This window comes from Enhydra lutris, unplaced genomic scaffold (assembly GCF_002288905.1).
Source record: "Enhydra lutris kenyoni isolate GAN:26980312 unplaced genomic scaffold, ASM228890v2 scaffoldscaffold88, whole genome shotgun sequence".
NCBI lineage: Eukaryota > Metazoa > Chordata > Mammalia > Carnivora > Mustelidae > Enhydra > Enhydra lutris.
Genome location: NW_019154172.1, coordinates 4,426,987 through 4,452,686, shown reverse-complemented (window position 1 = coordinate 4,452,686; position 25,700 = coordinate 4,426,987). Strand labels below are relative to the sequence as shown.

General features: G+C 48.1%; 1 protein-coding gene across 3 annotated transcripts; it reads left to right on the top strand.

Moving 5' to 3' along the window:
- The first annotated feature begins 512 nt into the window (after window positions 1-512).
- Window positions 513-24,946, top strand: LOC111162068 (B-cell CLL/lymphoma 9). 3 transcript variants are annotated; one of them, XM_022526263.1, is made up of 10 exons: window positions 513-543; window positions 4,122-4,256; window positions 6,155-6,245; window positions 10,367-10,679; window positions 11,858-11,952; window positions 13,404-13,593; window positions 14,488-14,587; window positions 17,741-19,982; window positions 21,208-21,468; window positions 22,563-24,946. In XM_022526263.1, the coding sequence occupies exons 4-10, from the start codon at window positions 10,627-10,629 to the stop codon at window positions 23,678-23,680; spliced, it is 4,059 nt and encodes a 1,352-aa protein (XP_022381971.1). In that variant the 5' UTR covers window positions 513-543; window positions 4,122-4,256; window positions 6,155-6,245; window positions 10,367-10,626; the 3' UTR covers window positions 23,681-24,946. The 3 variants fall into 3 exon arrangements, with proteins under 3 accessions (XP_022381971.1, XP_022381970.1, XP_022381969.1); XM_022526262.1 differs by having other exon boundaries at window positions 11,858-12,174; window positions 22,599-24,946; XM_022526261.1 differs by having other exon boundaries at window positions 11,858-12,174.
- The last annotated feature ends 754 nt before the right edge of the window (window positions 24,947-25,700 follow it).

Below are 25,700 nucleotides of genomic sequence, written 5' to 3'. Positions count from 1 at the left end.
TGGGCGGGGCGCCGGAGGCGGTACCTCTCCGGGAAGGCCTGGGAAGGGGAGGAGGAAGCGGCTGGGTTAGTACCATTGCGCGCGTTCCGGGAGGGGGACGAATGACATTCCCTTGGAGGGGGGCGGGCCCTTCCCGGCGGCGGGCCTTGAGCCGAGGCGGGGAGGGGCAGTTCCCATTCCCCCGCCGGGCGGGACGCCGGGGCCGGGGGAGGGGGCACTTCGCCGCTCGCGTCCGAGGCGGGGCCGGCGGTACCTTTCGTGGCGCGGTGCGGCTGGGGGAGGGCCGAGGGGAGGGGGAAGGGGCGGGACCGGGAGGGGGGAGCCGGAAAGGGGGAGGTGCCGGCGGACAATGGAGCCTATGTGTGCCTGCGGGAGTGGGACGGCGCCGCCGCCGCCGCTGCCGCCGCCGGGGGGAGACGCTGCGCCGCCGCTGCCGCTGGCCCCGGCCCCGGCCCCGGCCCCCCGGGGCTGAAAGCCGCCCCGGACCGAAGCCCCCTCCCCTACTCCGCTCCTCCTCTCCCCTCCTCCACTCCCGCCTCGGGGGTAAGTGGCACCTCGGGGGGAGGGGGAGGGGAGGACCGGAGCCGGGGGTTTGGGGGGCCGGGTTCGCGTCCGCGTGTTTTGAGCGGGTTTGGGGGCAGGGGTAGCCACTGCCGCGGAGAGCCGTGGGAGTGGGGGGGGGAGGGAGAAAAGGGGCGGGGGTCGAGGTTGCGGATGTAGTGAGTTGAGTCTGGAAACCTGTGGGGGAGGGGGGGGCGTCTTTTGCCCACCGCTCTGTGAGCCAGGAGAAGAGACCTCGGCATCTCTCGATTTTTTTTAGAGGTTGTGTCCCAAGCAGCGCTGGGAGAGGCTAAGTGAGGAGATGGGATGGTCCCAGGGTCCTGGGATGAAGGGGCTTTGGAGGGGCGAGATGGAGAGCTAAATAAGGGAATTCAGGTTGAGTTTGGTGGGGTCTGTAAGACCCCGGAGGTGGATAGAGAGGTAAAGGGGACTTTGCAGGCCACTGACTTGTTGAAGGATGAAGGGAAGTGAAAGCTAAAAAGCATGTATGAGTAGTAAAGGGCTCTAGTAGGTGAGGTGGTGATGTGTAGGTCACTGAGTCATTGTGGGGGTCGTGGACACACCAGTGATTTCCAAAGTGGAACCCTGGTCATTGACCTTTGAAAGTTGCAAAGGCTATTAAGATGTCACTGGTTAGTGTTGGGTGAGCCTGGTGAAATGGAGATATCCTAAGGAACACAACAGCAGGGTTGGTTATTATGTTCAGAGGGAAGGGCCAGAGGCCTGTAATATTGTCGCCTTATTGGGGCCTTACCTGAAGGTTCCCAGGCCTGAAGAAGGAGGCCTCAAATCTGTCCTCCAGGGGTCCTGGTCTGTGCTAGAGAGGAGGGACTTAGAGTTTAAATTGCACTCCAGTTGGGGACCGAAAAAGTTAGTAGACAAGGCAAAGAAATGGACATAAAGTATCTATCACTTGGCGGAGAGACTCTAAGATGGGATGGAATTGGTGTGAAGTTAGGCTTTGAGGCAGACTGGCAGTGACTGCAATGGGAAAGTGATTTCGTAGCTGTGTAAAGAGATTCATTTGGGTCAGTGATGTGTAGTGGTTTACTAGCATTTGAAATATACAAGATGTAAGTGTTCATTCTTAGACCAGAGATTTGGACTCTTGTGCACAGAGCACAAAATAATGAATTAGAAGTAGCAGGTAGGAAGGATGAATAGTAAAATAGTTGAGAGATGGGGGTTGGGAGGGCAAAAGGATATGGGTGGGTAACAGTCATGTGTGGGTTAAGAACCTTTGACTTCGTGGAGATTCTGCAACATGATCACTCTATTGATTTTGTTTTTTTGTCTTGATACTACTGATTTGGGAGATTTAGCAAGGAATTAATGTTACTGTGAATAATGTTTTGGTCCTAAGTACAAATTTAAGAAAGATATCCTTATTAACTATTGAAAAAAGACTCAAATTGTTGAAGACAGAGATGAGTTAATAAAAGGAGAAGTTAGTTAGATGATGCAAGGATGCTTTGAAGAATGAGGATTCCACTAATTGGTTGTTTAAATAAGAAGAGAAAATTTAAGGCAGAATTGGGGCAGGGGTAACATTTCACAGTTTTAGGACCGAGGATCTAATGGTATTGAACCATTATAATATTATTTTGTAATAACAGTGTTGAAAGGTGATAATAGTTCCACAAGATATGGTAGATAGATAAGGAGCTCCTTGGCTAAAAGATGAAGGAACAATTCCACACTGTTCTCTTCTTAGAAGGCAATTTGTATGTAACGTAGCTTTTGAGCTCAGGATCCCTGACTTGGATTTTTAGATGACTAGCATTGGTGAAAAAGTACTTATATACATTGGAATTTATTCTATATTTGCTTTTGTGAATCAAAAGAAGATGCTTTCTGGCTTATAGGGGTTAAAAAAAAAAAAAAAAAGGAAGAGGTGTCCCAAGCATTATAATCAACTAAATATTTGCTCATGATGATTTGGTATAATGGGTAGAGCCTTGAACTTGGAATCAGGAAACTGGCTCTCCCATTGACTTAGAGGACTTTGAACCAATCTTTTGTATTTATCGTCCAGTTTTCCTGTTTATGAAGTGGTGAGACCACTGCCCTAACCACTCATAACCCATTGCAGCACTTAACAAGTGAATACCTATCTGCAAAGTGCTTTGAACGTGTCTGAGAATGAGACATGATGTAGCCCAACTTTTTTCTCCCTTCTAAAAGATTACTCTTTCTCAAGAACAGACCAGATTCAGCCTTTGTAACAATTATGGCAGTATAGTTGATCAAGGAGTGAAAAGGAGTACCTTATACATACATCTTGTTCTATCATTTGGGTTTCAGTTTTCTACTAATATTGAAAGGTGATAACTCTTCCCCATTTAGTAGGAAGTTAGTCGTAGTGATGACAATTGTGGAATGTAAGAAAAAGTCCCCATGGAAGAGTAGGAATATACGTGCTGTGAATGCTCACCTAGGCAGATGCCCATCCTAAATTTTAGTGACCTTGGACCTGTAACTTGGCTTCGTGGTGCCTTAATTTTCTTCCAGCTATGAAGTAATGTTGGTAGAATAACTTACTTGTCTGTCTGCCCTGGTGATTATGATGTTAGAATCTGTAGGAACTTTATTTGTTTTAGAACAACTTTATTTGTTCTTAACCTCCTATTTCCTACATACCCCTTTGGCAACCTAATGAAGTGTAAGGCCTCTTTCAAGACTTGGGTTTTTAAAATGCATAAAATGGAACACAGTAGTCTTATAAGTGACATGGTAACAGTTAACAAAATATTAAACAATTATGATACAGTAATTTATATGCTTCTTTCTAACCTATTAAATAACAGCATAGCTGTAGTTCTCACCATACTGTAATTTTGAAGTAGGGATGAGTATAAACATTTTGTTGGGATATCAGCAACAAGTATAATGCCACGTGGAAGTGTCCTGTGGTGCGTCTTGGTGACAGTCACAGAATTGCTAATACTACCTACCACTGATTGTTCCCTCCCTTCACAATTGAAGGCAGTGCAAACTTTTGCTAGAGCTGAATGAGTGTGAGTGAAGATGGAAGTTTTCCCCAGTAAGTTCACAGCTACCACAGTCTCTCCGTAGACCCCATGTGAGCCAGTGGATCCCACATCAAGAACTCCTGCTCTAGACCAACAGATTTTTGAAAGTTAAAGTATCTTCTGGCCACTTGCATTTTAGGCTTTTGCAGTATTTTTTCAGCATCTCCATCATGCTGAACACAAGGACATAAAGAAGATAGGAAGTAAAAGTTCATTTTGCCACCTGTTGGTGACTGTTCTTGGTCGTGGAGAAAGTTCAAAGCAATGATTAGCAGGAGGCTTTTGTGTCTAGTGGTTTTGCTTTTCTAATAAACAACCCTGGCTTCAATGGGATGGATTTGGGCTGTACTGCTCCATCTTGCATTTTGAGTTTTAGTGGTTTTGCCTTCCTTCCCCATTTTTGACCTAATTATTTTCTCACTGTTCCTTCCAAATACTGTTTTGGCCACAGAGCACTGGGGAATGGGTGGTTTTCTTTGCAATCGGTGAATTGGGGTATGAACTTCTCTATTCTTCTCACCCTCATAGGACTGAATGTGGGGCTAGCTGGTGTCACTCCACTTTGACCTAAAAATTCCCTTCAGTTTGGGAGGCAGAGCTCATTCTTGGAAAGTTCTTCTGTGTCCCAATGTAGAAGAGAGAGCAGATTGGACATCTTGAAAGGTGAGGAACCTGATGATGAACATACGACTTCTGTGATTCACCTGAGTGTTTTGGATTTTTTGTTTGTTTCTGTAGGGTCTCTTGTAAGTTAAAACTACATTTGTTCGTTATTTTAGCAGTTCCCAGGGCAAAGGTCATGAAGTTAAATGCAAGTCAAAAGTGTAAGCATAGTTACCTTCCGTTTTTCTGACCTTCTGCACTAGCTCACCTCATAGGAAAGGCAGGTGGTAGGAAGTTAAACAGGTATTTTAGCATGTCTTCATTGATTTGTGTAAATGCAAGGCAAGGGTAGCAAAACTTAAGCTCCACACTCATTATAATCCCTGAATCACCCAGCATTTATTGAGTTTCTTTTGGGTGTTGGGTGCTAAGATGACGACCCTTTCCTCAGGGGGCTCTCTGTCTACACATAACAGAGATACAGTTTTTCAAGTGTTAACAATAGCACTGTTGACTACAGTGCTATAGGGCCCCAGAGGACATTCCTAGGGACAGTCGGGAATCAAGGAGAATTTCACAAAGAAGGGACATTTGTGCTGAAATTTTACTTTGGGCGGCCATTATTCTAAATTATAGAAATTCATTTTTGAACCATTAACTTTTGTCAAGACTCTTTAGTTTGATACAAGTTACTTGCCTGCTTCAGGTTTGTTAGCTTGAAGGACAATAGAGGCATTCCAACCCCTCGAGGATGAAAACATGCATTAGTATTTTGTATGGACCAGGGTTTTCTGTACATGCATATATGCGTTGTGTAGATTTTTCCTCCACATGTTGGGGAATGATCGTTCTTCCCATTGTGTACTTTTGCTGAGAGGAAGCTGTTAGAAGTTGGCATGCCAGAAGTTAAGAATGAGCTCGGAATGGAATCCTGTGGCCTTTTAGTTCCACATTCTAAGTTTGATACTCTGCCTTTTATGGAGTAGTGGTCATAGCATAGAAAATGAACTTCATTAAACATGACACAGTTGTAATAAACTTGACTTCTTAGAGCAGGAAAGTGGGAAAGGATCATCAGAAGAATGAAATTGGAATCGTAGAGGTGATTCTGAGCTTGGTCAGATTAATCTGTGAATTTATTTACTACTTTGTGGCAACCTTATAGAGTCTCCTTTGAAAGATTCCGAAATAATTTGGCCTTACGACAATCTGGAACTTGGTTCTTCCTTGCAATTTCAGAACTATAAAATCTGGGCAAAGGATGAGGCTCACGGTTATAATTCTGTTTTACGAGGACTAATGTTAAAAATTGTCCTGCTTGACCAGTAGCTTATTGTTTTCTTACTCATCTAGCCCCGTTCAGTATAGCATTTTGCACACAGTAGGCACTCAGTCACAGGAAATCACCTGGCCAGGTTGTTCAGCCCCACATTCTCACAAAAGCATGTGAAAATGCCTTTCCTTGCTGAGTGCTTGTTGTGCAGAGTGAGGGTTCAGAGGAGGGAAGGCTGCAACTGAGTTCACTCCGTGAATTCAAGAGCATATCTGCAGGTTTGTCTCTTTCTCCTTCCCCGTCAGCTCCAGTTCCCTGCACTAACAAGGAATGGGCAGAAGCAAAAATGTGAGGTGTTTTTTTTTTTTATCCCTACTCAATGCCCAGAAATCTAGAAAGTAGAAACATTGATTTTATTTGCCCTTAGTATTTCCCAGTCTCTGAAAATAAAATGTGCATTTGGGGAGGAGGGAAAGCCTCAGGGGCCTTGAGATGTCTACAGATTGGCTAATAAACTCTTTAAAAATTGGAAGCTGATTCCCTTTACATGGGAGATGACAACTGCCTCTTAATCGTGCATTCTAGAATACATAGGAAATCTGCTCTTAAGATATTCAGTAGCAAGATGTATAGTTGATTTTCTTTTAAAGCCATTTAGAGATTTTTCTTCTTTATCCTCATCCAGGTGAGGGGACCTTTGAGAAGGGGGTTCCTGGACTCCTCTACCTCCTCACCTCCAGGATGAGCACTGCAGTATCGTGACCCTTGGGGTTTTGGTGAGTAGTCTGATGATGGATTGTAGCACTAGAGAGCTTCGCTGGCTTAAAAAGATGAGCTTGGGGAAAAGCTTCCAACTTTTATTCAAGAGATATTTTTTGAGCGAGTACCACATGCCAGGTGCTATAGGAAGTGCTGGGAATATAGGTATGGACAGATCACTCTTGGTCCCTGCCTTCCCTTTCTGAAGATGAAATTCTGAAGCCGGGATTTCATTCATTTGGCAAAAATATTCAGACTCAAGATGGAGGCTTGAGGTGAGGGAGAGGCTTGTTGGGAATGATGCCCATTTTTGTGGCATGAGCAGCTGGGTACCATTTACCACGGTGTGGAAGACAGAAGGACAGACACTTTGGGGAGGCAAGCTATCTGGAGATGAATTGCTGGCCCGTCTTGTTAAGTCTGACATCTAGAAAGATGCCCAGGTGGCATTTGTGGGTTCAGGTCCACAGGGCAGAAGCTGAGCTGGGGACGGGAAACTGGGAGTGGTTGGCATGGAGAAAGCTTACCGAACAAGAGGAGGAAAGACCCCAGGATGGAGTCCCGAGGACCTCAGAGTTATAGACATCGCATAGAGAAGGGGCCAGCACAGGGAGCACACAGAGAGTGACTGGAGAGGCGGGAGGAGATCTAGGGAAGTGGGGCACCATGGAAACCGAAAGAGGAGAGTTTCAAGAAGGAAGCGATCAGCTGGCAGTCTACAAGATGGAGTAAGATGAGGTTAGAGCAGTGGCCAGGGGTGACCTGAACCAAAATAGTGGTTTCTGTGATCCGGATAGGGGTAGAGGGGGGAAGTTGGTTTAAAAATGGCGAAAGGGTGAACAGCAAGTAAGGAAGTAAAGACTGTGTGCTTGTCAACCCTGGAGAGACTTGGCTCTGGAAGGGAATAATAGCATGCTAGAGCTGGGCTTTGTTTTCCTGTAATTTTTTTGTTTTTTTCTCAATGCTGGAAGAGACTATTCCATGTCCAAGCAGTGGTTGGAAATATGCTGGAGATGGCAGGGAAGGCCAAAAGAGAGAGAGAGAGAGAGCTCTCAGAAAGCTAGAAGGGATGGGGCCTACACCACCCATGGTGGGACTGACCTCTGGGGAAAAGGGGGCTGTTTTGTCTGTTTCAATAATAGAGAAGAAGGAGAGGGCTAGGTACTAGGAAAATGGGTTTGCAGATTTGGTGCTGAGCATGTCACGTCCGACTTGGTGACTTTTTTTCTTGTTAAGCCTGGGCAAGCCATGCACTGACAGAAGGGAGGGCGGGAAGGAAGGGGACAGTTGGAGATAACAAGATATGAAATGACAGTGGGCAGGATAAGCAAGTGAGCTAGAGAATGGTAGTCATCCCAGCAGTAGTTCACCCACACGCTGGTACTGTGCTGCTGAGCATTTGATTCTGCACACTGGCTCCCCTTGTCCCCGGAGTCCCTATCTTGACAGGCACTAGAGTGATAAAGAGCACAGCCGGGGTGCGCGGCCCTGTGCCAGCTCTCCCACGCACTGGGGTCTGGCTAACTCAGAGATGACCCACCTTGCTTGGGCAGACAGCTGAACATTTCAGAGGCTCAGTTTCCTTATCTCTGAGATAGGGAGAATAGGGGCACCTGCCTCCTGGTGCTGTGGTCAGTGAGCTTAGTACGAAGGGACTTAAAAGAGTGCCTGACCCCTAGTTAGGAAGAATTTTATATAGCGTCTAAGAAGGAAAGGGAGTTGAATAAATAGATATTAAAGTTAGGAGATTTCTTTGTAGCAGAGGACAAAATCTGTGTGTTTCTCTAATGAAGGCCTCTTCGGTGGAAGAGCTTTTCCAGTTCTTAAAGTAAAATGGTTGAGCCTACCCTGTAAATGTAGGAGCCCAAGAGCCTAATTTGAGTCTTTGGAACTATATCATAAGACACCAGGCGGATTTTTTTTTTTTGCTCAGCTTAGGCCAAGGCTAGGTTAACTTCGTCCAACAACTCCCTAGATCAAGGGTTGAAACCCTAGATTTTGTTGCCCATCTCTCGGTGAGTCCACATGCTTGTTTCAGCCTTCTGCACAGTCTCCACCCATAAAGTCATGGTAAGGAGATGGCCTTGAGGAAGAGCAGGATCGGGGCAAACCTGGGAGAGGACCTGCCTTCCGCTCATGTGCGCTCTGGCCACTCATCTGTACAGGCCTGTTGATCAAGCTTGAGCAACTCGCGAGAACAAGAGACTGGTTGTAGGAGTACTTTGAAATTAAAGAGTTGTATGCTCACAGTATCATTAGAAATCATCGTTGCTATTGGCTCATTAGAAATGCCTGGCAGACTGAGGCAATTCGATAGTTGTAATATGTTCAGAGTTCCTTTGGAAAAAGAGTGCAACACAAATGCCAGGTGTTTCTGTTCTGGGAGAAGCTGGGTAAATCACGGAGGGTCCAACCACATCTTAGTACATCACGCTGACGATTATAGACAAGCCAAAGAACTTTAAAACAAGATTCCTGTCTTCAAAGAACAAAGTCTACGTAGGGAGATGAAACATACACATAGGACTATTCAGTATGACATGTGATTGAGTGCTAGAATGTGTGATGCAGACAGAAAGTACCAGAAGTTACAGAAGGGGACTATCTAGGTGGTGACTGCTTTTCTGTTCCTGAGGTAAATGTTTTCTGATGGCTTTGTCCATGCAAGATTCATTTGCTACTTCTGTTTTTCCAGTGATTCCTGATGTTTAGTGAGAGGTTATGAAATGGTTTATGATCACATATGTCAAACTTGACAACCACGATCAATTTTGTAGTTTAAACTGAAAAAGAAAAAGGAAAAAGCTGAAGGGGGGGGTGGATAAAAATACAACCTTAAGTGTAATCGAGACAAAAATTGTGTTTTAGGATGTTTTCTCCTAAGGTCGGCATAGGAACATTCCATAACATTTTATTCTAGTTCTTTTTCCTGACTTCTTCACTTAAAAAGAAAAAAATGTAATCTGGCGCACTGACAACTTCTGTAAATTCCTGTTGCAAATTTCCAAATGAAGAAAGAGACATTTAGCACTTGACAGTGATCCTACTCGGTGCCAAAACCTGGGCTAGAGCTCCCAGAACTTAGTCCACTTCTGGAGTTTCTCAAAGGGTATGTAAGCTGAACCTGAACCTGAGTTCCTGCTAACTCCCTTTGGTCCTTCAGCCAAGAATCCTACATCTTGTCTCCTCCTTTGGTCCCATACCTCAGCGGCAAGATAGCAGAAGGTGGGGAGGGAGCTGAGGGAGACAGTGGTTACCAGAAAGCCATGTTGGACCTACCCTGGAAGGAGAAGGGACTGAAAGCATATCTAGTCTAGGCTTCCTTAAGTAAAGGGCTTTCTCATTTGTTCTCTGGCTAGGTTTGGGAATATTTTCTTGACCTTTATGCTTCAAATTAGCCTTGCAAATTGGCTCAGAAAACATCTTAGCTTTCGGAGATGTTCTTTTACTTTCAGCATTATGGATCATTCCCATGCTTCCCCATGCCTAGGGTCCCCCTCATTAAACAGTGAGAATGCAAGACACATCCTTGGCATAATTTAATAGAGAGATCATGGAAGTCAGGGGGCAGAACTGATTGTACTTGGTGTTGGCTCAACAGCTGATTTCAGAAGTAACTCCTCCAGTGTCCCACCCCAAGGCCCTGAGAATAGAAACATAGATTTATTTGTTTCGTGGTTTGAATTAGGATGGGTTTGTTACATTTCTTTGCCATTGTTGGCCATCTGAGGTGAAGGACCAGATAGTAGCTTTGGATTTGGAGTACCCTGTAGTTTCAAGGCATGGTTTTGAGAAAAGAAAAACCCAGGTGTTTGATGGGTTTGTATTTGGAAGTAGAGAGATGGAAGGGAGAATATGTGGCTGAAGACAAAATGTTTCCCTCAGCTGCTTACAAACACTGGGTCCACGCTACAAGGTAGGAGGCTCGTGTGCCTGGCAGAAAGTCTTTTCACTCTCCCGGGGCCTTAGTGTCAGAGCACAGACACCACTGCTCCTTGAACCCCGCTGGAAGCCGAGGAGCAACCCAGCGGCTGCACTGTCCAGCTGGCTAGTGCCTTACCTTCGATCCTGTTGTAAGGGTGTTTTATGTCTTTTGTGTTTTTGATCCCAACTCTTTTTGGGTGGCCTTTTCCCGTAGTGTGCCCTGGAGATGCGAGATTTCCCTTTGGCAGCAGGAGGCACACCCCCAGAGAATGCTGGAGCTGCAAGGGGAAAGGACCCACTTCCACAGCAGAGAAAAACAAAGAGGAAAAAGGCATACAGGTGGCCAGCGCTAAGGGACGCCCCCAGCGAGCAGCGGGCCACCGCCACTGCCCTCAGCAGCTCTTTCTGCTGCTGCCCGAGAGGAACTCGGTGAGCCCATCCCTGTCTGTGACTGCAAGCTCAGGATTTCAATCAATGCATTCCAGTAACCCTAAAGTGAGGAACTCTCCGTCAGGAAACACACAGAGGTAAGGGCTACGGCCTGCCCAGCTGCCCCTGGGGGGAGTGTCGGAGGTGGACCTCGAACACTCATTGAGGGCACAGTGTGTTGAAGTGGAAGAAATGGGGAAAGCAAGAGAAAACAGGCGAGTCAACAGGCTACAGTGCAGTCAGACTTTCGGACAGTGCTTTGCCCGTTGTTCCCTGACTGTGCCCCTTTGCCATCCCTCCCCCCTCACCAAAGCACAAGGGAAGGGACCTTAGAATCCACCCGGTATGGTGGTTGTACTAACCCTGGCATGTGAGGAAACCGAGGCCTGGGATGGTGAGGAGGCCTAAGGTCCTAGGATGTCCCCACTGGCCCCCAGTCCCCCACTGTGAAGCTTTCTCCTGCATTCCACAGTACTGAAATTGATTTTTTTTTAAAGATTTTATTTATTTGACACAGAGAGAGATCACAAGTAGGCAGAGAGGCAGGCAGAGAGAGAGAGAGAGGGATGCAGGCCCCCCGCTGAGCAGAGAGCCCAATGTGGGGCTCGATCCCAGGACCCCAGGACCATGACCTGAGCCGAAGGCAGAGGCCTAACTCACTGAGCCACCCAGGCGCACCTGAAATTGATGTTTTTTAAAGAACTTTTTCCTCCTCCCTTGGGGCACCCGTGAGCACATATGCCCTGGTGTGTGGTACTGCTTATTGGAGGGATTCGTATCTGGGAGGGTTTCCCTAACCTGCCACTCACCAGCAGGTTTCCTCTCCTGCCCTCTGGGCCCTGCTGTATTTTCCAGCAGGGAAGCTAGGCTCTCGTTACAGCTGTTCCTTGTGGTCAGCCAGGGGGTGGATAGTATTTTGATCTTAACGATGCCTGTTTGTTTACTCTGAGCTAGTCTTAGTGTGAGAGTCACTTCTCTATGTACATAGAAACCATTGTCCTTTATTGACAGAAGCCCTAGAGATGGGTCCCCATGTGACTCTAGGGTTCCCGAGACCTGGCAGGCCACTCTGCCTGAGCCTCCTCTGGGTTAGTTAGTGCCTAGCGCTGAGAAGAGAGCAGGGTTGGAGGGAGCGGGGAAGGAACTGAGGTGAAAGGTAGGGCGGGTACTCAGTCCTCTGTGTCTCCTTGACCTACTCTAAAAATTGCTTCTCCCTGATTTGGGCTGACCGGCTGCATCCAGCATCTGATCTCCCTTTATTATTTGTCTCTTTTAGTAGCCCTAAGTCAAAGCAGGAGGTGATGGTCCGTCCCCCTACAGTGATGTCCCCATCTGGAAACCCCCAGCTGGATTCCAAATTCTCCAATCAGGGTAAACAGGGGGGCTCAGCCAGCCAATCCCAGCCATCCCCCTGTGACTCCAAGAGTGGGGGCCATACACCTAAAGCACTCCCTGGCCCAGGTGGGAGCATGGGGCTGAAGAATGGGGCTGGAAATGGTGCCAAGGGCAAGGGGAAAAGGGAGCGAAGTATTTCCGCCGACTCCTTTGATCAGAGAGATCCTGGGACTCCAAACGATGACTCTGACATTAAAGGTATGTCTATAAGATCTTTGAGACTCAGAGGGAAGTAGGCGTTCCCGAGGGAAGGCCCCTGACGTTGGTGGGTGCCGGAGAGCCTAAGAGCAGCCAAGTGGGGAGAGTAGGTATCAGATTCAGGAGCTCACCTCACAGCTTATTAAGATGGGACTGTTCCTTCTCGTTTTCCTACTGACTGAAGAGCAGTCGGGAACCACCCTGTCGAGGAGTCCTTGCTCTTGAGGATGCACATGATTCGGGGATATGGGCGGATGTTCCACGGTCCTCACCATGTTCTTAAGGGTATTTCTGGCCTGTTATTTCTTCTTCACCATCAAGCCCCAGTTTGTGTCCGCCAGGGGCCCACACTGGAGCAGTTCTCCGGGCCTCTCCTCCTCTTCTCTGTCAGATTCGCCCTCTAAGACTTGGGGTCTGTACTCTTTGGCCACCACTCTGCCAGAGCTATAGTGACAAGAGGAAGTGCTGGCACCCGTGGGGTTTGTCACAGCTAATTCCCGTGTGGCTGGACTGGGTGGCTACATGTGCTAGAAACAGGGGAGGCAGCAAAACCAGGCCAGCTGAGAAAAAGGTGGGGCCAGGGGCTATGACTTCTGTTGTTTTTCCTCCTACTATAAAACCAAAAATCTTAACTATAGGCCAGAGCATGAAGTTGCATTCCAGGAGTGGAAGTGCAACACCCTCCCCCACCAGTCCAAATTAGAAACGGAAATCTGGGCGATTGCTCCCTGTCTTTCCTCTCTTCCCCCGGTATTAGTGGGAGGCCTGTGGGAGTGCCTGCACGTGCTGGGCGTGGGGGGCGTGGTCAGCACTGTTTGGTTGCTGGCTGTAAGAATCTGAGGATACCCGCATAGCAGCTCATTAAACAATTACAATAAATGTGATAAATGCTGAAATCAGGGGGTCTGGGGGCTGTGGGTTCAACTCACAGGGGCATCCAGTCCCAAGAGGTTCCAAAAAGGTTTCCAGGAAGGAGGGACCTTTGCACTAATGTCTGAAGGGTGTGTAATAGAGAAGGAAGGACGTGGTGAGGTTGGGGGTGGTGGGGGAGAGTGCTTTGTAATTGGTCATTTCAGGAGAAGCGTTCTGGAATTTTTATGAGGTGGAGAGGTTTCCTCTTAGCAGGGTACTTCCTCTTTGACATTCTCAAGGTGGGTTTGTGTTGTGGTGCTGTGAATGCTGGCAGAAGTTTTCTTCTTTCTATGACACTAGTCTTTTCATTCTTTTAGAATGTAATTCTGCTGACCACATAAAGTCCCAGGATTCCCAGCACACGCCACACTCGATGACCCCATCCAATGCTGCAGCCCCCAGGTCGTCCACCCCCTCCCATGGCCAGACTACTGCCCCGGAGCCCACACCTGCTCAGAAGACTCCCGCCAAAGTGGTGTATGTGTTTTCTACTGAGATGGCCAATAAGTAAGTTAACAGCTGTGTCTCGCTGTTGACGTGGCTTGTGCGTTTGGACACTGAAGTTCTTATTCCCACTGAAGAGTAATCCTTGTTTTCCCCTCACTGGTGATATTCTCACTTAGAGTTAATAGTACAGAAAGGGGTAAAAGAAAATAAAATATGAAACCTCCCTACCCTCTCTCCCCAGAGGCGACCATTGATGATACTTCTTTGGCTTTCCTGCCAGAAAGTTTTTATGCTTATAATATACATAGAGATCTTTTTTTAAACATAAAAGAGATTGATTACACAATATACACTTTCCTATAGTTTAGTATTCTTTTTTAAATAACACAAATAATACGTGTCTATCTCAGAATAATTAGAAAATATAACTAAAGAGAAGAATATGTCTGGAATTCATAGAGATAAGTACTGTGAATGTTTGGGTACCTATGTTTCTGGTGGGTGGATCAGTAGATTTCTTAGCCACTTACTTAATTTATAGAAAACATGAATTACTCTACATACATACAGAGTGAGTTTCCACAGCCTTAAATTATCATTAGGTGTTGTGAGATTTCACATTTGCCTTTCATGGTTGGGGTTTGGAACCAAGATTCTATAAAACACCTACCACAATGTATTGGTTTGAAGGAGAAAATCTTGGTGTTTTTTTCTAGTGTCTCTTTGAGATTTGCTAATGGCTCTCATTAGATTTCAGAAGTCTGGTGGTAAATGATAGACACGAATAATGAAAACCTGTGTTTCTTTATTCTTATTCAGTACTTCTGGTGGCTCTCCACACAGACCCGCCCTCCTTCTCCTCTCACAAGTTCAATCAGGGGTTAAAGTGCTTTGGCATTACAGGTGGTGGAACAGAAGCAAGTCCTAGTGTGTGCCTCTCTTTCGTCTCTGCAGAGCTGCAGAAGCTGTGTTGAAGGGCCAGGTTGAAACTATCGTCTCTTTCCACATCCAGAACATCTCTAACAGCAAGACAGAGCGAAGCACAGCCCCTCTGGTAGGCCATTTTGAAAGTGGAGTGTGGTTTAAAGGCACTCTGGTAGCCGTAAAGGTGGGAGCTGGGGAATGCTTTTGACAGGGAGATAGTCTTGACGGTTTAAGCTGTGCTTCGGGCATCTCCTGCACCCCAGCTCGAGACATTGCATGGTTTCAGGCAGACGATGCTGTACTGGCCTTTCCTTTTGCGGGCTGGTATACTGATGGGTTACTAGGAAAGACAGACCCAGAATCAAAAAGGAGGTATATGGAGCACTTCAATTTCTTTTCTCCTGCCATTTCTGGGAAAATCTGAACTCAGACCTTGTGCACAGGGCAGGGTTTTTTGTTTTTTTGTTTTTTTTTTTTTTAAAGATTTTATTTGTTTATTTGACAGAGATCACAAGTAGGCAAAGAGGGCGGGGTGGGGGGAAAGCAGGCTTCCTGCTGAGCAGAGAGCCCGATGTGGGGCTCAATCCCAGGACCCTGGGATCATGACCTGAGCCCAAGGCAGAGGCTTAACCCACTGAGCCACCCAGGCGCCCCCAGAGGGCAGGTGTTTAAAAACTAACAAATGCTCTTGAGTTGGTTGCAGAACAGAAAAGGAATAAGTAAAGCTCCAGTACTGGGGTCCATGCTGATAACACCACAATTAGAGTCTCAGTGACTTTCAGAATGATTCTTTCTTACTTCAAAGTGAGAGGACCATCGAGTGCTTTTAATTGCTTGATATTTCCAAAATTATAAGAAATGTTAGTTAGTCTGTCAGTCTGTCTCTTCTCTGGAACTTAATTACCTGCCATAAACCATGTTAGAAAAGGCATGTAATGGTTGTTTGAATACACAGAGCATTCCACGTGGAACCAAAAGCTGTTTCTGTGACTAGCATTGTCAAGGCATCCCCATCCCAATGTTATGGGGACATTAAGAGGTTCAAGACACAGTCCCTGCTCTCAGGAAACAGGTACTCTAGTACTCAGTACTAGAAATCTAGTACTCAGCAGGGTCTTCAACATGGGAAAAGTCAAGTGGCAATAAATGAGTCAAATGACAGTTCAAGATAAAATAGGTGACCTTTCTGTCTGTGTTGTGTATCAGTGGAGTCCCTCTTCATTGACACAGCAGAGCTTGGCTTTCCTAGACTTAGAGAAAGCATTTCACGTTCCTCCTACATCTGTGCTATTCAAGAAGGGTGGAAGATGGATGAACAAAACATTTAAAATGTATGTATATTTTAATTTATACTTAAACATTTTATATATATGTATATGTAATATTTAAAATTTAAATTATCCTATGGGACGCCTGGGTGGCTCAGTTGGTTGGACGTCTGCCTTCGGCTCAGGTCATGATCCTGGAGTTCCAGGATGGAGTCCCGCATCGGGCTCCCGGCTCCGCGGGGAGTCTGCTTCTCTCTCTGACCTTCTCCTCGCTCATGCTCTCTCTCACTGTCTCTCTCTCAAATAAATAAATAAATCTTTAAAAAAAATAAATAAATAAATAAATAAATAAATAATCCTGGAATGCACAGGGACTAGTGTAGCACAAACCAATATTTGATTGACTTAGCGACAGACCTTAACTATAGTTCTCACCTCTACCTTCTCCGGTACTGAACTGAGTCAGAAAAGGAATTAAGGATATAATTGGGAATAATCAAATCACTGCCACTCCCAGTCTAGAATCAAAAGGGTGGCACTAAACTGCAGCTTCTCTCCTGGTCACATGACATGAAGTCCGGGCCTGTCCCCAGCAAACAAAAGATGGCCAACAAATGTAAACTTAAAATGGCACCGGAAGGAAAGTTAAGTTGACACCGACACTGCAGCGAGGGAGTCAGGGACGCAGGAGACCCAAGAGAATGTGCAGTCATGCGTGCTCAGCCAGCCCTCCCCACCACTGTCTGTGTGTGCAGACATCGGGGCATGGGTACCTGCACGGGAAACATTTATATACATACCCACAGAGTGTGCACACTCGAAGACAGGCTTTGTGTTTATGCAACACAGACTGTTCGATGCAGAGATACACATAACGATTCATGTACAAATTTGCACACAGGGAAACATTCCAGAGAGCAAGTGGGGAGGTAAGGAGGAGCCTTAGGGGTTCAGAAGTACAGACTGGATTAAGTGAACAAGTTGAAACAAATGAGCATCAAAGAAGGGGCCATGTGGCTCGCCGGAGACTGGTGAAAGAGCCCTGCCATGGGGGTCTGTTCTTCCTCAGGACCCTCCCTTCAGCACCATCAGCGGTGCCAAGGTTCAGCCCCAGCACACATGTACGTCCCTTTTCCTGACACCAGCAGCAACTATGTCACTGGCCGCAGGGGAGGTGCTTTCACCCAGGACCTAGTGTAGTGTCAGTACTTAATAAATAATAACGAGGCTCTCCTCCACCCTAGAGGAGGGCAGTCGGCTGCCTATTGGAAAGAACAGATCAAAAGACACCGTGAGCTAGATAGCCTCAGATTTCGCCACAGACGCTTCCTGCCTGTGGATTCTTTTACTACAGTTAATGTACGAATTCTTATCGAATATGGAATGTGATCACAAACCGAAAACGGAAACCAGAGCTGTCAGGCCCCCTGGAAACTCCAGGAGAGGAGTCCTTTGGCAGTTGCCATGCCAGAGGGGACGCTGAAACAGAGCCGCCCTCCCTGCTTCCTCTGGCTGGTGGCGTACAGAGCCGGGAGCGACAAGTACTTTCTCTTTCCATTGAGAACAGCAGACCTCTTGATTGACAATGAGAAGCCTACAGACCCAGTTGTACTTTCGGGGAAAAGTAAAAGGTGTTAGGTACAGCCTCCCACATACCAAGAAACTAATCTCTCTTTGAATCAGAAACACACAGTAGACATGTGATCTCAAACCTGTTCCTCGAAATAGATACTCAGATGTATTCACTTTGGCAGAGTGGCTGTCTTCTGGCATGCTTATAAAGTTATTGAAACCTAATCCTTAGCAAGGGAAAGAGGATGCCATTTGACAGGAAAGTGGAAGAAAAAAAATCAGAACGTCCCCATGTCCAGAGTGGGGTTGGCCATGGGCACTTTCTATGGCAAATGTCAGAGTAGATTTACAGGCCTGGGACAGATCCTTGTAACGTGTCTTGCTTTTTTAATTGCCTTTCTGTACAATTTACCAATGATTTTTAAAATCTCGTTTGTCTTCAGAACACACAGTTATCTGCCATTCGGAATGATCCAAAACCCCTCCCACAACAGCCCCCAGCTCCAGCCAACCAGGACCAGAATTCTTCCCAGAACACCAGACTGCAGCCGACTCCACCTATCCCGGCACCAGCACCGAAGCCTGCTGCACCCCCGCGTCCCCTGGACCGGGATAGTCCTGGTGTAGACAACAAACTGATTCCTTCCGTAGGCAGTCCTGCCGGTTCCACTCCACTGCCCCCAGATGGTAGCGGGCCAAACTCGACACCCAATAACCGAGCAGTGACCCCTGTCTCCCAGGGGAGCAATAGCTCTTCAGCAGATCCCAAAGCCCCTCCACCTCCACCAGTGTCCAGTGGAGAACCCCCTACACTGGGAGAGAACCCCGATGGACTGTCTCAGGAGCAGCTGGAGCACCGGGAGCGTTCCTTACAAACACTCCGAGACATCCAACGTATGCTTTTCCCCGACGAGAAAGAATTCACAGGAGGACAAAGCGGGGGACCCCAGCAGAACCCTGGGGTACTAGATGGACCTCAGAAGAAACCAGAAGGGCCGATACAGGCCATGATGGCTCAATCCCAAAGCCTAGGGAAGGGCCCCGGGCCCCGGACAGATGTGGGAGCTCCATTTGGCCCTCAAGGACATAGAGATGTGCCCTTCTCTCCAGATGAAATGGTTCCACCTCCCATGAACTCCCAGTCTGGGCCCATGGGACCCGAGCATCTGGACCACATGACCCCCGAGCAGATAGCATGGCTGAAACTGCAGCAGGAGTTCTACGAGGAGAAGAGGAGGAAGCAGGAGCAGGTGGTGGTGCAGCAGTGCTCCCTCCAGGACATGATGGTCCATCAGCATGGGCCTCGGGGTGTGGTCCGGGGGCCTCCCCCTCCGTACCAGATGGCGCCCAGCGAAGGCTGGGGGCCTGGTGGGGCCGAGCCCTTCGCCGATGGGCTCAACATGCCCCACTCTCTGCCCCCGAGGGGCATGGCTCCTCACCCCAACATGCCGGGGAGCCAGATGCGCCTGCCCGGATTTGCAGGAATGATCAACTCAGAAATGGAGGGGCCGAATGTCCCCAACCCGGCCTCTAGACCAGGTCTTTCTGGAGTCAGTTGGCCAGACGATGTGCCAAAAATCACAGATGGTCGGAACTTCCCACCTGGCCAGGGTGTCTTTAGTGGCCCCGGCCGAGGGGAACGCTTCCCAAACCCCCAAGGGTTGTCTGAAGAGATGTTCCAACAGCAGCTGGCAGAGAAGCAGCTGGCTCTACCCCCGGGGATGAGCATGGAGGCCATTAGGCCCAGCATGGATATGAATAGGATGATCCCAGGTGCCCAGCGACACATGGAGCCTGGGAATAATCCCATTTTCCCTCGAATACCCGTCGAGGGCCCTCTGAGTCCCTCCAGGGGCGACTTTCCGAAAGGAATGCCCCCCCAGATGGGCCCGGGTCGGGAACTTGAGTTTGGGATGGTTCCTAGTGGGATGAAGGGAGATGTCAGTCTAAACGTCAACATGGGATCCAACCCTCAGATGATACCTCAGAAGATGAGAGAGGCTGGGGCGGGCCCTGAGGAGATGATGAAATTACGCCCAGGGGGTGCAGACATGCTGCCGGCTCAGCAGAAGATGGTGCCCCTGCCCTTTGGTGAGCACCCCCAGCAGGAGTACGGCATGGGCCCCAGGCCATTCCTTCCCATGTCTCAGGGTCCAGGCGGCAACAGTGGCTTGCGGAATCTCAGAGAACCCATTGGGCCCGACCAAAGGACTAACAGCCGGCTCAGTCACATGCCACCACTACCTCTCAACCCTTCCAGTAACCCCGCTAGCCTCAACACAGCTCCTCCAGTCCAGCGTGGCCTGGGGCGGAAGCCCTTGGATATATCTGTGGCAGGCAGCCAGGTACATTCCCCAGGCATTAACCCTCTGAAATCTCCCACGATGCGCCAAGTCCAGTCACCAATGCTGGGCTCGCCCTCGGGGAACCTCAAGTCCCCCCAGACTCCATCGCAGCTGGCAGGCATGCTGGCGGGCCCAGCTGCTGCTGCTTCCATTAAGTCCCCCCCTGTCTTGGGGTCTGCTGCTGCTTCGCCTGTTCACCTCAAGTCTCCATCACTTCCTGCCCCGTCACCTGGATGGACCTCCTCTCCAAAACCTCCCCTTCAGAGTCCCGGGATCCCTCCAAACCATAAAGCACCCCTCACCATGGCCTCCCCAGCCATGCTGGGCAGTGTAGAGTCAGGTCAGTATGCTCGCGTCCTCCCCGTTGTGCCCTGTAGCTGGAGATTGCAAAAGCCTGATTGATGTACTTTAAGAAAAACTGCTGTCCTAGCTTGATTCTGCAGTTGGAGGAGGTGGCCTGTGCCAGGTGGATGCATTCGCAGCCGGGTGCATGATCAGTGCTCCCTCGGGGTTCCACACAAGCGTCGGGTCCTGATAGAGACATGGCGCTCTTAGTGCAGGATACGGTTGTCAGATAGTATAGTTCCGAGGAGGAGGGAGAATTGGAAGCACGTGTCGTTTCATGGAATAATTCACAGTGAACACACGGTGAAATAAAACATCTTGTCATTGGGTAAATGTGGCTTCTGTAAGTAGTAGACCCGCCCACTGGACACCTGAAGGGGCTGCCCTCATGTCCACGGGCTCTGAGTGTAATCCGAAGCAGAGTGGTTCTCGTGTGTGTTGAGCACAGAGGTGGTTACCAAAACCTTCTCCTTTGGTGGACTGCTGTTCTCACAGATCGGCGGCAATTTGTCAGTAATTTTTTCCTAGGAGAAGCTCTTGCTGGTGACGGTGGTTTTGTGGCTGAGACCAGAGGTGGTCCGTGGAAGATGAGCACTGAGGTGTAAATACTAGGTCCATGTTGTCTCAGCTGGAGGAAAACTAGACTCAGAATAAGATAGGAGAGGGATCCTGCCCAGCTTAAGCGTCCCTTTCTCCGTTGGGTAGCGGTTCACAAAAGCAGTACCAAGGAACGGCTGCCTCAGAACCTTTTCATGCAGCCCTCTTGCTCATGGAAATTAATGGAGCACGTGTGCAGGGTGACACAATTCGCACCTGGTTTCCCATCACTGGTCTGGCTCCACGGCGGACCAGACACCTGAGTCGAATTCCGAATTGTGATGGGCAAGGGAGAGAGCTGCTTATTTCACATTCTTTTCAGGGAAATAGTTGTCCCTAAACCATGCTTTTCCCAAGCTTGAAGTTCTCTTTCTGACGCATCCTTGGTGTGTTGGTCTTCACCTCTGCGGACCCGTCACCTCCATATTGCGCTGCGGTCGCCCCTCTGCACACACACACGGAGCTTAACCAGAAGATTGATGGTTCGTGTCCTGGGTCTAATAACACTGTCCTGTTCATTTGTCTCATTCGTGGCCTTGCTAGTTCATAACTATATAGGCCCAAATGCCTTTGAGAGGAGTCTAATTCCTGGCCTGTTTTTGTTTTATTTTGCTTTCTTCTAGGTGGTCCCCCACCTCCTACAGCCAGCCAGTCTGCCTCTGTGAATATCCCTGGAAGTCTTCCCTCTAGTACACCTTACACCATGCCTCCAGAGCCGACCCTTTCCCAGAACCCACTGTCTATTATGATGTCTCGAATGTCCAAGTTCGCAATGCCCAGTTCTACCCCTTTATACCACGACGCCATCAAGACTGTGGCCAGCTCCGATGACGACTCCCCTCCAGCTCGTTCTCCCAACTTGCCATCAATGAATAATATGCCAGGTAAGAAATCAGGAAGCTAGGATATGGAGCCAGTGTTAGACGGAAGAGAGACTTCTCGCATGCCTTTTCTCGACAGCTGCAGACCTCAGCAGATGGAAGTGGAATGAGTTGAGAAAGAGTACCATTAGTAGAATTAGTGTCTTGGCTAGAGGAAGAAAACGAAAACAAGTTTGTATTCGTTTGATTCAGTGTGTTTGTCAGAAAGCAGGTTTGCTTAGAGTTCTTACAATTCCGTTACAGAAGTTCTGATGTTTCTGTGTACCCGGATGGGTTCTTTTTTCCCTTTTGAGGGGGTGGGAGTGGGGTGGGGAATCCTCCTGGAGCAAATACTGAAAGCCGTTTCTTTTTAACATGCTGATCGGAATGTCTTTAGTTCTCAAGTGTTTTTCTGGAAGAGCAGCCTCCACCCACAAGCAGCCACAGGATTTCAGACAGGGGAAAGCCCGTGTTTCCTAGCAAGCACCATACTCACCATACTCAGTGGTAATTCTACAGAGACACCAAATACTTAAATGCCCCAGAGACTACAATAGAACCAGCATGCTTTCCTTTTCTGTTACAAGTTATTTCTTTAGCGTTTCATATACCCTAGAGTTTGAAACGCTCTTTTTGCAAGGCAGTGTAAAAAAGTGCCAAGTGTCAATTGGTAAAGGACTGTTTGGTTTCCTTGCTATATATGATTCTTGGACTTGCAGGACTTTTAACCCTCTTTCTCCAAGAGGACCTTACCTAAGTCGTTCAGACGAGTTCACTTCTATATTAAATAATGTCTCCGATGAAGAAGGCTAAATTGGTTTACATATTAATTTGTAACTTTTCACACCGGTGACTTTTTTCCTTGTTTTCTACATATCCTTACGTCATACAGTTTAAGACTCAAAATATATCCTCTTGTAGAGCTGTTGGCTTATAGGCTCCAAAATGTATTTTAATCTTGTTGAAGGGCAGGGATTTCATGTTGTATGTTTTCCCAGCAGAGTCCCTTGCACATGTGATACGTGTGGATTTTATTATTGTTGTTGTTAATCGAATTTCTTAGTTTTTCTAAGTTGCTCTCGGTTAAGGTGATTCTTTTGATATCTTTATTTTTCTAGGAATGGGCATTAATACACAGAATCCTCGAATTTCAGGTCCAAACCCCGTGGTTCCGATGCCAACCCTCAGCCCAATGGGAATGACCCAGCCACTTTCTCACTCCAATCAGATGCCCTCTCCGAATGCCATGGGACCCAACATACCTCCTCATGGGGTCCCAATGGGGCCCGGCTTGATGTCACACAATCCTATTATGGGGCACGGGTCCCAGGAGCCTCCGATGGTACCTCAAGGACGGATGGGTTTCCCCCAGGGCTTCCCTCCAGTACAGTCTCCTCCACAGCAGGTTCCATTCCCTCACAATGGCCCCAGTGGGGGGCAGGGCAACTTCCCAGGAGGTATGGGTTTCCCAGGAGAAGGCCCCCTCGGCCGCCCCAGCACCCTGCCTCAGAGTTCAGCAGATGCAGCACTTTGCAAGCCTGGAGGCCCCGGGGGTCCTGACTCCTTCGCTGTCCTGGGGAACAGCATGCCTTCAGTGTTTACAGACCCAGATCTGCAGGAGGTCATCCGACCTGGAGCCACCGGAATACCAGAGTTCGATCTGTCTCGCATTATTCCATCTGAGAAGCCTAGCCAGACACTGCAATATTTCCCTCGAGGGGAAGTCCCAGGCCGTAAACAGCCCCAGGGTCCCGGACCTGGGTTTTCGCACATGCAGGGGATGATGGGTGAACAAGCCCCCAGAATGGGACTAGCGTTACCTGGCATGGGAGGCCCAGGGCCAGTGGGAACTCCGGACATCCCTCTTGGTACAGCCCCATCCATGCCAGGCCACAACCCAATGAGACCACCAGCCTTTCTCCAGCAAGGCATGATGGGACCTCACCATCGGATGATGTCACCAGCACAGTCTACCATGCCCGGCCAGCCTACCCTCATGAGCAATCCAGCTGCTGCCGTGGGCATGATTCCTGGCAAGGATCGGGGGCCTGCTGGGCTCTACACCCACCCTGGGCCTGTGGGTTCTCCAGGCATGATGATGTCCATGCAGGGCATGATGGGACCCCAACAGAACATCATGATCCCTCCACAGATGAGGCCCCGGGGCATGGCCACCGACGTGGGCATGGGTGGATTTAGCCAAGGACCTGGCAACCCAGGAAACATGATGTTTTAAGCTGCTAAGATTGGATGTGCCGATCCTTGTCAAGATGAGATTCCAGGTCCTGAGAGCTGCTTTGAGGGAGTTCCAGGAGTACTGTTGGTCATGCAATAGGAGAACAGAGACCTGAGGGCTGCTTTGGGGGAGGGGGGAACTCGAGAATGTATGGATTTACCTGAAAACAAATGATTCATTTAATCAACAGGTGTGTTTTTTTTAAGATTTATTTTTTAAAAATTATTTTTGTGGACTTGGGTATCCCATGATGGCACCTACTTTTGGGAATCTGTAGCTGTGCTTTGAGAATTGCCATCGGTCATGTGTTGCACCATTCTCTGTATGTTTACGTCCTTTGGACTGGCTTCTCCCAGGATTCTTTTCTGGTTTATGTTTTTTGCTTTGGGCTTTATTTTTTTGTGTACTGTACTATATTGTAAAAGGGATTTTAGCAGAGACTTTAGTCTTTGGGACAAGAGGAGAACAGGAATGCTGGGCTGTTTACTTTAGGTGGAGAATCCATCTTCAGACCTTTGGACTATTTTCTTTCAACTCCAGTGTATAGAAAAAAACCAAACTACGACCTCAGAGCAGAGTATTAATGAAAAGCACAAAAAAAGGAACTAAGTTCAGCGAGGGGTGGGGGGAGGGGGGAGATTTTTCTTTTTAAAAATAATGAAGCTTAGGACGTTTGTTTTTCAGTTCGAGTGCTCTCTGGCACTTGTCTGTCTCTCCCAGTCTACAAACCCACCTTCACGTTTTTCTCTCGGTTTCCCTCCCTTCTCCCTCCCCATCTCCTTGGTTAAGTGTGTTTCCTTCCCCCGTGGCATGCTCCGCCATGGATGACCCGTTCTTTCCTCTTCTTTCCCTTTGGCAGCTGCAATACACGGTTTTACTTGGGGGAAGTAAATCTAAGGAAGAAGCCTCGCCTTCCAGGCCGAGTGTCGTCGGGGCTCCGGCTCCGGGAGGGAAAGGCCTGTGCTTGGGATGCTTGATGGTCTTCTTTCCCCTTTCTCTTCCCCAACATGCCCTTCCCTGCCCACCTTGTTTTCTGTTCTCCTTTTATTAGGAATTCCCAAGTGAAATTTATCAGTGTGGGAGTGGAACAGATGCTAAAAGCTATCCAAGATTTTGTTTTCGTTTTTGTTTTTAATTTTGTGGTTCCTTCCCTTCCCTCCCCCTCCCATGCGTAAAACGTTCTGTGTAACCTCCATTAAATTTGGTACAAACCACTCACCAGAGCTGTGGTGTCAGAAAAATAAAATATATTGTTTCTTACAAAATGGAATTGCCTTTCTTTGTTCATTTGGATTCCCGTTGCTCAGTGCTGGGCACAGTAGCTGCCACATGCCCCAAGAAGCATAGCAGCTTGGCATCGGAGTTGGTTGATGAAGAAGGTTAGGGGAAGTTGACAGAAGTGCCTGCCCAGGTGAAGCGTGTTCCCTGAGGATGAGGAACAACCACTTGGAGATCTGTCCCATGCACCTGTCCTTGCTCCGTCACCAAGGCCTAGCTGTAAGCGGAAGAGCAGCCCCTGCCCCCAGTGTGGAAATTTACCTCTGGAGGTAATTAATGGTCTTTCCCAGGAATTTCTGTGAGAGCCAATTTAATGGTGTGAAGTAATTAAGGCTAAAGGTATATTTTCAGTCATTTGCATAAGCCCTGAAATGTCCCTGCATCTTGCTAAGGTAAAACGTTACTACTGTACCTGCAAATCGTGGTTTCCTGCACTTTGTCTCCTTTCCACCTGGCATCCGCTCTGGGGCTCTGCTCCTTCTGGGCATGGCTTACCTCCCACCAAACTCCAGCGCTGCAGTGGTCCTTGTCTGAGGGACTAGCTGTTTGTGTTTCTGTGCACTGGGGCTTGTTCTGGTGTGGGTATTTTCTTTGAGTCCTAGGCGTTTTTAGCTGGGTGAGTGGGTGTCTGTGTGCGTGTTTGTTCACATGTGAAAACAGAAGGTAGCAGCAGGTGCCCAGTCATCTGCAGACAGACTCATACAAATTTGGCTCTGCTGGTGTTCTACAGGAGTTCTTCTTG

Coding starts and splice junctions, on each gene's coding strand:
- LOC111162068 (XM_022526261.1), top strand. CDS start 10,627: ATGCATTCCAGTAACCCTAAAGTGAGGAACTCTCCGTCAGGAAACACA. Junction 10,680..11,857: donor CCGTCAGGAAACACACAGAG/GTAAGGGCTACG, acceptor TGTCTCTTTTAG/TAGCCCTAAGTCAAAGCAGG. Junction 14,588..17,740: donor AGCGAAGCACAGCCCCTCTG/GTAGGCCATTTT, acceptor GTTTGTCTTCAG/AACACACAGTTATCTGCCAT.